The sequence below is a fragment of the Chamaea fasciata genome, unplaced genomic scaffold, assembly GCF_029207755.1.
Source record: "Chamaea fasciata isolate MVZ Bird 193981 ecotype frontalis unplaced genomic scaffold, bChaFas1.0.hap1 SCAF_6, whole genome shotgun sequence".
Lineage (NCBI taxonomy): Eukaryota > Metazoa > Chordata > Aves > Passeriformes > Sylviidae > Chamaea > Chamaea fasciata.
The window spans coordinates 27,222,797-27,234,803 of record NW_027094091.1 but is presented as its reverse complement, the minus strand read 5'-3'; the positions used below and the strand labels follow the sequence as shown (position 1 = coordinate 27,234,803).

At 37.4% G+C, this 12,007-nt stretch overlaps 1 protein-coding gene across 8 annotated transcripts in view; it reads left to right on the top strand.

Moving 5' to 3' along the window:
- CLOCK (clock circadian regulator) overlaps positions 1-9,607 on the top strand; it is a 65,643-nt gene extending 56,036 nt beyond the window's left edge. For 7 of the 8 annotated variants that reach the window (XM_066185756.1, XM_066185759.1, XM_066185755.1 and 4 more), the window contains 5 exons: positions 426-584; positions 1,921-2,127; positions 3,173-3,381; positions 3,682-3,964; positions 5,525-9,607. In XM_066185756.1, coding sequence (XP_066041853.1) covers positions 426-584; positions 1,921-2,127; positions 3,173-3,381; positions 3,682-3,964; positions 5,525-5,704 — 1,038 coding nt within the window. In that variant the 3' untranslated portion in view covers positions 5,705-9,607. The remainder of the gene's footprint in view (positions 1-425; positions 585-1,920; positions 2,128-3,172; positions 3,382-3,681; positions 3,965-5,524) is intronic. The other variant, XM_066185763.1, reaches the window with a different exon arrangement.
- The last annotated feature ends 2,400 nt before the right edge of the window (positions 9,608-12,007 follow it).

Below are 12,007 nucleotides of genomic sequence, written 5' to 3'. Positions count from 1 at the left end.
AAGTGGCAAATAGTTTCTCTATGGGCTCAGCCTTCAGCTTTTTGTGATTGAGGGTATTCCCAGGTTACTTGTGTATTTTAGCTCTTGGTGCATCTTTTTTTCTAAACTGGCACAATTCTAATTTTTAACATGAGAGAGCTTTAACATCCACAGTACCATGTAAATTACTAAGGCTACATGTGTGTGTGTGATTTGGACACTAGTCAATGTCTTGTGCTGTGGACTTTTTAGTTCACCAATTTTCGTGCATCAATTAAATGTTGATTTATTGATGTTTTCATACTCGTGAATTGGTCCTCAGATTATGGTTTATGAGTAATTTAAAGAGCAATGCTTGATTTGTTTGCTTCTGTGGAGGACTGTACTTATCTCTTGTAATAAAATGTCATTTTTGCTCAGCTTTTAATTTATTCATTGCACTACAGCCTGTGTTTCAGTTTTCAGCTCAGTTAGGAGCTATGCAACATCTAAAGGACCAGCTAGAGCAAAGAACACGCATGATAGAGGCAAATATTCATCGGCAGCAGGAAGAGTTGCGTAAGATTCAAGAGCAGCTTCAAATTGTTCATGGTCAAGGACTCCAGGTGAGTTAATGTAGCAGGTTTCATCTGTAGAAATATGAAATGTGTCATGGGCACCTAATTCCACAACATGATCCTCCATATTCCCTGTCAGTTTCCATCTGGGCCTAATACATCTGAAGTCCATAGTATCGGAAGCTGCTGTTGCAGACATACCTGATGTTTTGCTGCCGAATATATCTGGAAATGCCCCAGTGTTGAGCAGGTCAAGCCTAGCTTATGACTTAGCCTAATTAAATATGAAAGGATGAAGTGGTTGTTCATTCTTTCAGAGTTTTGCAGCCATTACAGTATTAATTCAAAATCTGCAAGATGAGCATCTGTTTTTTCTCTGTTAGCTCTGAGGATGTTAAATTCATGTTTCTTTGTTTTTTAAACTGTCCTATCAGACTGAATGGCTCTACTTTGCATGGTAAACTTAGGAGCTACTGAGCCAGAATGACAAGAAGTCTAGAGGATGCATTACTCAGTCTAGCAGCTGAGTACCTGCTTTCTGATTTTTTTTTTTTTTAAATCAGTATGTATTTTTCTATATTTGTCATTGTTTTTTTCAGCAGCTGTATTTGGAAGAAAAGAATTACCCCTTTGGGTTTTTCTAGTTAAAAGACCTAAACAAAAAAAATCTGATCACCTCAAACTAAGATACATTTTAAGGAAATAATTTAATATTTTCAGTCTGGATTGTGACTAAAGATTAGAAAAAATACTTGCTGGAAGGATTGAGTATGTTGCTTAAATTCTGTTGAAAGAGTAGGAGCTTCTGGTGTGTGCTATTTTCAGTGTTGTCTGATGTCTAGTGAAAACATGCCAGCAGTAACTGCCTTACCCATGTCTCAAAAGGAGAGATTCACAGCTCTCCTTCCCTTGCAGTGTGGAGGGACCTTGTTCGGGAATGTGAAAACTAGAGAGAATACTTCAGTGCTGCACATTCTGTCTTGTTGTAGGCTTGGGCCTAACTTCTTGTAAAGAACCTAATATTTTTCTGCTGAATTCTGTTTATTACAACAGTGTTGGAAAGTTCAGTGTAATCATTGTGGTTCCCTGATTGTCAGGGAAGATTGCTTTCTTGGTGCTATGCCTGGATCTACTAATTCAGAGATTTTCTTCACCTGATTTAGTGTTACTGTGGAAGGTTCTACAAGTAGAAGTGTCATCTCAAATGTGTTTTGTCTTTAGACATTTGTAGACTGCATTACTGGTTAGTCTCTAAATGGTGCTTTTTCTTTAAGAACAAATATTGAATGTTAATGTTTAGAACTCTAGAAATCAGGATTCTGATTCTTACCAGTTAGAGTTTAGTCTCTGAATACTGACCCTATAACTTGTGGAATTTTTTAAGATGTTCTTGCAGCAGTCAGCTTCTGGACTCAACTTTGGTTCTGTGCAGCTTCCTTCTGGAAATTCTTCAACTGTTCAGCAGCTTACACCGATAAACATGCAAGGTCAAGTTGTTCAGAGTAACCAGACTCAAAGTGGGATGAACACTGGCCATATAAGTACTCCACACATGATACAGCAGCAGCCTTTGCAGAGTACTGCAACACAGGTAAAATTCTATTACTGATTTTCTTCTGGATAGAATATTTGCTCAAAACTACAGCTGAAACACAACAACTTCCCTGACATTCCCCTGTTATGAAAAAGTGCTTGGGATTGCTTAAAAAAATCATCGGCAAAGGTAGCAGCAAAAGCCTGATTTAATACTAAGTGGCAGCACGACAAAGTTCATTGGCAAGATTCACACTACTACTTACAGGACAGTTAAGGCACAACAAGGGAAAAGCAAGCAGCAATGAAACCAAACAAAATCCAGGCAATCAAAACAGAAGTGAACTGAGAACCATCTAGGGGAGTGTGTTGTGTGTGTGTATTTCTGTGCATGTGATAAAAGGACAGTGAGAGCAAAGATAAAAAAGAACATGGCCTAAAAGCTTAACAGCACTCAACTTATACCTTAAACCTAATAATGTAACAAAGAAAGAGCTCTTAACTTATACCGTAAATTTAACCTTAACAGTTTAGAAGAGGAGTAGCACTCAGCAGCATGTTTCCCCACAGAAGCTGGTTCTTCATGCTGAACCCTTCTAAATCATTTGACCATTATGTGTATGGAGACTCCATATACTCTGTGGTCTCCCTCCTCTGTACCCTTTTCCACATTCCATATTTTCTTTTTGAGATTCGTGAAGAGGCAGACTAGTGATGCATTTTACCATCTGAGCAGTAGGCTAGTTCCAAACTTTCAAGTAAGAAATTTTTGACATTATGTGCACATTTTAGTCTAAGTTGAGCACAGAGATGCTAGAGGAGTAAAAAGATAATTTTGAGCAAACAGTATGCAAGTAGCTGAAAAATTCAGGGCAAAAATAACCTGAATAGAAAAAGAAATTAAATGTAACAGACTAGGATGTCCAATGTCCAGTGCCACCTCTAAATCCTCAGTCAGTAGAAATACCTGTGTACTTTGAATTAAGAATTCATTTCAATAGAAAAAAAAACACTGGTAGTTTTGAACTGTGGGCAGTGACAGTGAGGAGAACAGCTGCAGCACCTGGCTATTTTCAACTTACTCTCTCAAAATTTCTTTTCAGCATAATCAACAAAATGTACTTAGTGGACACAATCAACAGTCTTCTCTTGCTAGTCAGTCACAGAACACGGTCTCAGCACCTTTGTACAACACTATGGTGATTTCTCAGCCAACAGCAGGAAATGTGGTGCAGGTTCCCTCTAGCTTACCACAGAACAACAACCAGAACGCTGCTGCAGTAACCACTTTTACACAGGACAGACAAATCAGGTAAATCTTCAAGACCTATATTTAAGATGACTTTTTGTAACGGTATGCTTATGCACCTGCACTATATACAAAAGGAACTAAACCAGCATTAAAAAGCATTTAGTGTGATTTGTGTTTCAACTGTATGGATACAAGCCTTGAAACTAAACTGCCCGAAGTAACATGTTTGCAGGCTTATTGAAACCCATGTTATTATAGCAAAATACGACTTTGAGAAATCAGCCTTTCTTAAGTGTATGTGATGATTTGTATATTTTGTTTTTTCCTGAAGGGTCTCCAAATGTCTTTTTCTATTAACAGATTCTCCCAAGGTCAGCAACTTGTAACAAAACTTGTCACGGCCCCAGTTGCATGTGGAGCGGTAATGGTACCAAGTACTATGTTCATGGGACAGGTGGTGACAGCTTATCCCACTTTTGCTGCCCAACAGCAGCAGACACAGACTTTGTCAATAACACAACAACAACAACAACAACAACAACAGCAGCAGCAGCAAAGTCAGCAGGACCATCAGCAGCAGCTCACCACAGTGCAACAACCAGCTCAGTCACAGCTGACCCAGCACCCCCAGCAGTTCCTACAGGTAATGAATGTAGAGCTGTCTACAAATTTTTCCAAGTTCTGGCACTTTCAGCATTGCTAGGTTGTCCAGGGGTACTTTACCTGAAAACAAAGCACTTAAAATAGTAACCGGTGAAAAAGCCCAATGCATGAGGTAAGTTTATTCTGTAGCTGTTGTCTAAAATCCTGTTACTTAAAGGAGAGATGGTCTTTCCTGCAGTGTTACTGCATACTTTGTCTGTCTTACATCTTTTTCCCTTTGAATTGCTGCTCTTAATTGACTGTGGGATGAAAAAACAGATGTTTCCTTTAAAACCGTTTACATTTTCTTTCATTAACTTTACATGTTAATGCAGTAAGGTATGAGAGAAGATGGTTGGTCTGGAAAGCAGCACACAGCCCAGAGCTAGACATGTCCCAATAACATGAGGCATGAAATTCTGTCTAGGCTACAGGGGAGGCTGAGCAGCAAGTAACTTTGTATGCAGAGAGTAGGGAAGAACCTTGTTTTAGTGGAGAAAGGAGAGAGACTGGGTCAAAAGAGAAGGAAGACAAAACCTCAAGGAGTTTAGAAATAGGAAATCTCTAAAAAACAAGGTAAAAGGAATTGATGGAGAAGTCTGTTGCCGTTTGTTGATTCTCATTAATTACTGGCACATGGGTCACCCAGCATCTGGAATTGGTGAAGGAGATGTAATGGTGGCTAGAACCCTTGAGAGGCTGTTTAGCAGTTTGGTAGTGTCTGTATCTCTGTTTCTAAATTTAAAAGTTTATACAATTTTGACTTAATTCTGGTGAAACAGATATGTGAAATATGAAGAACTCAAAAGCTCTGTTCCTACTCTAGAATTCTGTTCTAGGCAAAAGTCTAGTATTTTTAATACTAAAGTGATAGATTTTGAAGTGAAACAAATACTCTTCAAAAAGGACAAAAGTGCCTTTTCTGCTTCTGTTCACGGGGCTTCTTACAGTCTGATTCTGTAGGTGGAGCAGTTTCCTTTCTGCTGCAGAACATTTCCAGGTTGAGACATCCTAGAGCATTTGTACCCATCCTTCATTGTTTTCCTTCAGTAATCATGTTTTTTTTTTGTTCTAAGCAGACTAAAAAGTTAAAACTAAGTACCATTTCCAGTAGTAATAAGTCTCCTTCAAAGGAGATACTTGGGTCTGCAAATGCACCATTTGCCTTGACTGTGCATTTTGTCTGTAGGGAATAAATGTGATCTGTGCCAAATTATGCACTATTTTTTCATTTGACTGCAATGACAGCTACCTACTAATCTACTCAAATAGATTCCTTACACCCTGCTATGCTTTTGTGGTTTGAAATGAAGACAATTTGCTATGTGTTCCTACCTATCACCACGGAAATTCAAAAGACCAATTACAGCTGCTTTATTAATTGGTCAGATGCACTGCTTAAATGTATTAGTATGAACAAATCCTTGCGTTGTTTGCTCAGTTTAACTGACCAGATCCAAAATTTATTTCGATTGAACTCTTACGAAAACTTAAAAAGCAGCTGGGCCCATGTTTCTCAGTGCAGCAGGAAAAATAATTTTCTTACATTTTCATGTTTTAGACATCCAGGTTACTTCATGGAAATCAGTCAGCCCAGCTTATTCTCTCTGCTGCTTTCCCACTACAACAAAGCACTTTCACTCAGTCCCACCACCAGCAGCATCAGTCTCAGCAGCAGCAGCAGCTGTCACGACACAGAACTGACAAGATGACTGATCCTTCCAAAGTTCAGCCACAGTAGTGTGGGCACTGCCTCTTTTTGAAGCAAACTGCCAGGAGGGGCTGCCCCACAAACAGTTGCACTGAAGCTACAGAGGTAACAGTACGAAGGCTTTCTAGCACCATGGTGTTGAGATCTACTTCTAACTTCTGGAATCTGTTAAGAAAAGCCACAAGATGATGGTGGGGACATGGCCAACTTTGAGAGTTGCCCCAGTTTCTGTGTTCTAAAGGATTTGCTGCCATGTTGTAATTTGTCCAGGTGAAATCTCCAAATGTGACTGAAATGAGTGATGCTGAAAATAATGGTATTTTTATCAATCCTGTACATTTTTAAAGTATTAAAACGGACATGGAGCAATTGTTTTGAATTAGCAGGAAAAAATGCCAGAAATCTAGTCCAAAAACCATCTAATTTTTTTCAGATGATTACAGGACAGTAAATATTTTGAAAATGTTGTGTGAAATCCAGTTCTCTGTTGTACAGATGCTGTAAAATATTGTGTATATGTCTGCATAAAAGAAGAAAGAGCAAAATATTTTATATGATGCATGAAAATGTAATCTGTTATTTGTAGGTTTGAATATGTTTCCCTAAATTCTCACGCCATACTCAGACTAATGTTTTCCTCTGTTCTACCCTTTTGTTTACAACATGATGCATCATTATTTTCACCCTTAATGTGGGCACAAGTCTCTTGTTTGTGCTTTGTCCGTAATGTCAGGGTTTGTTTGGTGAGGTATAGTGTGTTGGTTAGTTGACTGCTTGAAGTTAAATTATTGATGAAGCTGTTTGAACTGGTGATCATGCATCAGGGTTCAGGACATTCAGATTCATAAATATCATCCATCATTTCATAATGAATTCATCATTTTATTTGAAAAATAGGAATTTGCACTGCTTTCTTGCGGATGGTTTGGAATTTTATTCCCCAAAGCTATCTTTTGATATAGTTCATAGTTGGAAATATTTATGTAAAAGGTTTAAAAAAAATGACAGTAATTTTCAAGAATGTTTCAGTTATAGGAGTAATTTGCACAAAAATTATATTTACATTTAATAACCTTTTGGGCACTTTTTAACCACTTTCTCTGTGGTGAGAATTGTAACTTGTTAAACCATGTTGGAATCTTTTTATTCTCCTTCAAAAATTAGTCAGAACTAATTCAGGGTCATTTTAACAACAACAACAAAACCCATAGTGCCTTGATTTTAATTCAGGTGATAATGTTGAACATCTTGAATTACAATGTCTTGAATCTGTAACCATTTTCAATTTTGAAGTCTTAGCACATTGTCAACCAAACTTGTGTATCTACTTCATAGATATTTCTGTATTGTGTTAATTTTAACAGTGGTCTGAGTTGAGACCATGAATATTTTTGACTGGTACTCCCCCTCAGACAGCTGCCAGAAATATAGGAGTCTCAAAAATCTCAGATCTTTAAGGTAATACTCTTTAAAAAAAAAAAAAAAAAAGAAAAAAAAAAAAAGAAAAGCAAACCTTCAAAGACAAGACTCCTTTTGCAGAAGGAAGACTAATAAGCTGATTTTTTAAAATCATTTTTGGAAACATTTAAAGTGTGTTTGGGGGGAGATCATGATTGCATTTAACACTACCAGGTATTGATTTAAGAGCTATCACTGAACTAAGACTTCAGAAGGCAACTTTACTTTATAAAGAAAATAAAAAGTTCCAACAGATATGTGCTATTTAAGTAAATGTTGGTAGGTTTTTATGGTACTAGTTTGTGGAAACCAGAACTTCAGAGGAAAATTAATAAATGCTGATAGATCTGATAATTAAAAACAAAAAACAGTAAAAGCAGTTAAAACTAGTGCTACGGAGAGAAAGCTGGATTAATCTTGAATACTAAGGAGAAGTTGAATGAATGTAACCAAATGGTGATGGTCTGTTTTGTACTGTGGAACAGTTTGATTGTATTACTGGATGAACCAAACCTGCAGGAGGTAATACCAGTTTAGCCAAGCCTTTGATGCTGTTGGTTACATTTTGGGGCAAGCCTTGGCCTCTGCACGTGTCCCAGCATTAGACCTTTGTTATTTCCCAGTCATAAAGCAAATGTTTGGCACCAAAAAGCCAAGCAGTGAACAAGGAAGGAGAGTGCGAGAAACACAGTACCAAAGAGAATCAGATTGCTCTCTGCTCCAAGAAGCTTACTGCAACCTGGAGCAAGGAACAGATGCCAATACCAAACATAGCAAGAAACACTTTCCCTTCTTTAAAGGGATTTTTGGCATTCTTCAGACTGGGATAATTGTCAGAGACCTGTTTCTGTCAAGTTGTGTGTAAGGAACTCCTGCCTTGCTCTGCTATCCCTACCACTCCATTCCACCTGTTTCTATATGAAGCTGCAATGACTAGAGGTCTGTGCTATCACTTCTTTGCCTAATGGAAAATAGGTTAGATACAAATTTCTTTAACCAATTACAATAAAAATATAGCACTAAAAAAGAAAACAGGGAGAGCTTTAATAGTGCTGTTAGACTACTGAATAGTGGTAAAATAGGTGTATTAAGCTATTATACTGAGAATTACAGAAATTAGAGATACCAGCCAGACAGTTAATGATGCAGCTTTTTATGTAAAGTTTCATTTCAACTTCTCTTCCCATAGTCCCCTCCCCAAATACTCTGGTGTGCTGCTATAGGTCTGTCAGTAAAAAGGCTAAACTAGGAGCGAGAAATTAGATGGTGGCATAGCGTGGCTGCTGAAAGAGAATATAGAAACGTATGCTTTGATCAAGAAGCTTTTTGTAGCCTCAAAGGGAGGTCATTCAATTACAGAACTACCAGCTAAAAGAGAAAGGATAAAAGATGGGGAAATTCTAAGGAACTGGAAAACTACAGCACACATTTGAAGAATTCCTGATGTGAATCAGGCAAATGTTACAAAGGCAAGTGTTTAGACCTTGGTTCAGATTGTGTGCAAGTATGGAGATGCTTTGTTCGCAGGTACTGACTAAAAAGTGTATATTTAACAGGTCTGCAGTTTCCCCTGTTGCTTAATCAATTGCTGAACTGTCCTTGAGCTTTAGTGAGAAGAGGACCAGGATGTTGCCTCTTTCTTAATCAGCCTTTTGCTTCTGCCTGACTCATTTACTACAGACTTACTTGCCACATCCTGATAAATAGCATGACAGTGAATGCTGTGATGCTGCAGAAGCATCATCTGGAGCAGAAATATTGTAGAACAACTCTGACAGAAGGGAAGGAGTCTGTTAAGGGGAGGATCATATTTGTGAAGAAATGGGCCAGTGATACATAATGGAGTGAAAAGGATGGCATTTGCACGGAGTTTAGGAGACAGACATTGTCTGCAATGGGTGAGGCTTTGAAGAAAAGTGTCTGGGATAACTTCAGAGAGAAAAAAGAATATAGCTATTTTTCTATTATATTTAATATATATTATATTTGTATATAAATATGAAACGATTCTAGTAGGAGCTGTCCATATGCCTTCCACTTCATCTAGAAGGTTTACCTTCTGCACTACGGTTCAAGTGTGTCACCACCTTCTGTGGGCATCTTGCCTACTGCCAAACACCAAAATTAGTAACCCAGCATCCTTACAAGAAATAGGTTTCATTTCAGCTTTATGTAAAAATGAATAAAGTAAAGATATATCAGGCAGTTTTTCACAGGAAAAAGAAATTATCTTAAGACTTAAATAGCACTTTCTCTTTTTTGTTCTTTTTTGGGTTTTTTTTTAAGTAATAACAAGCACTTTACTGAAAAGACTATTTGAAAAACAGTTTATTTCTTTAGTCAGTGAAACTGTTAAAAAGGGGGCGCATCGAGGAATAACAGACAAAGCTGTCAAGAGAGACATTTCTGGAAAATGTTTCTTTATTATGGTGATCCTTTGAGGTTTAAAGTGCAGGATTAAAAAGGCTTCTAAAACCCATTGCCTTTGTGTTTTATATGGCCAGGGGAAGGGATCAGGGATGATAGCTTTCTTGGAAGGAGGCTTTTTAAGTTGCACAGTTGCCTATGAGAGAGAATCATCTGGAGGCTCATTTGCCTGCTTAATAATTCTAAGTGTCCCTTAGGATTATAAATTGTGTGAAAATGTTCTGAAGGTTTAAAGATGTGTGGCCTTTTTCAAATGTTAAAGTCAATTCAAGAATCATTTATATTTTCAGAGATTTAACCCAGGTATTGTTATGAGTGTTTTAAATGTCACGGCATCAGGAGATGTCAAACTTGTCAGATTCATAAGCTTCTCTATTTGAAATAATTATTAAAATTAGATGTACAGTCAGAGGGCTGGAAAATGGTTATTTTGATTAAAAGGGAAAAGAGACTAGTTTTAATAATTAACCTTTTATTTTTTTACTTATCCCTGGTGGAAAAAAAGTGAAGAGAATGAAATGAATTTGGATTAAAAAAGACATACTTAAATCATAGTAGATGAGACAACTCTGAGAGAACATTTGAAATTGTCTTGGTTGTCCATTAGACTGGGTAGTTGCTTTTTCACTACCATGATTTTTAACACTACATTCCTTGTCTTTTTCTTTTTTTGTCTTTTTTAAACAGGTGATTTTAAACTCTGCGATACTTCATGCTATGCCATCTGCATGAATTTTGCCAGCATGATATGTTATATTCAAAGAAAGTATACCTAAATAAAAAGGAAGGGAGGGGGGAACAAAACACTGTGTCTGAAAAAAATACTTTATGGCCTAATAACAGAGACCCCAGCTATGACTGAGAGATGCTGCATTAATAGACAATCAATCAGTGGGTAATTATTTATGAAACACTTTAGGGAATGGTCTTAAAGATGTAACTGCTTTGAATGCAGTTGGTGAGTTGTCTTTTTCTAACAAGAAAGGTAAAAAATATTTATTTTCAAATATATCAGATTGAATTTTGAGTTTTTAAGCAGTGTTGATTTCACAGTGTCTTGGGTTTCAGTTTTGTTTTGTATTTTTTTAACTGGCATTAGATTTATATACGTAAAAGAAAACAAACAGAAAAACCCTAGTGCCGTTCATATTGACGTCAGGAAATGTAGATACAGTTCCCTGGTGTTCATGTGACCATTACTAACTGTCAATTTTTTAACTGAATAAATGTAACTCATTTAAAATTTTGCTTTCTGTAGCTTCTAAGGTTCTAGAAGTTTTTTTCTGAGTTGCTTGATGTCAGTTTTATCCAAGTTTCACAGTGAAGCGCTCTTACCCTTCCCACGACTGTACCAAAGGCACTCTCTCTCCCCCACCCACAGAACTGACTTGTGAGAAGTTGCTTGATGTCACTTTTATCTTCTCTCCCCTACCCAGACAAATGACTTGTGAGATTTCAGTAAAAATGCATACTGTATTTTTTCCTTGTCTTCTCTCTGTATCTCTTTATAAACTGATGCCCCACTCTAAAGGCTAGAGACCTCTGATTTGTGTATTTACATTACTACCTTGGAATTTACTCACATAGTACTTGATTGAGTTTGTACAAGTTAAAACTGCTTTCATACCTTCATGTCTACAGTCCCTGTTCTTGCCAAAGGATGGAGCAGCACTGCAGCGGGTTTGGATGGGCAGAGCCTTTCCCTCACTTTGTCATGGGCAAAACACCCCTCTCTTTAAATTGGTGCCACTCCCCTCACTGGGTATTTCTACTGGTGAAATGTCAAAGAATAGTATTTTTAAAGGAATAAAGGTCTGAAATGTTGGCTGTGCCGCTGAGCAAGGAAGCAGAGACTTGCATTTAGCTGCAAGCACAACTTGTTGAGAGCATGTAGCTCCTGTCTGGAAGAGCTGTGTGATAATATGTAACCTGTCAGGGTGGTCTGACCCTCTTTTCACTGATCAGAGTGGAAACATTAATAATTCCAAATGAATTAAATGTTTGGGGAAAGGAGGTTGGGAAGAAAATTGGGTAATTGAAACTGAATGCCTGGACAAAATGATAAAACACGTAGCCATTTTTACAGTCTGCAGTACTTTTTTTTCTGTAATACCACACCAGATGCCCAGACGAAGATACTGATCCTTCAAGAATTAAATAGTACTTGTGCAAGTTGTATATTACTTCTATATGCCATGAGGCCCCTGTGCCCCTGGAGTGAAACAAAATCAGCTGTAGAAGTGCTGTAGCTGTAGTTAAGAACTGTCACCACCCATCAGTGATAAGACTGAGAGCATGTAGCAAGCAAGATTGCCAATTTTCCTAAAATTGAACTTTGAAAAAAGCAGTATATTTTTTGTAAACTTTTCAAGAAGAAGAGTAGTAATTACAACTGTTGCCACACCTGAAGCAATTCTGTTAAATGGCATTTTGCTGTTCTACAAAAAA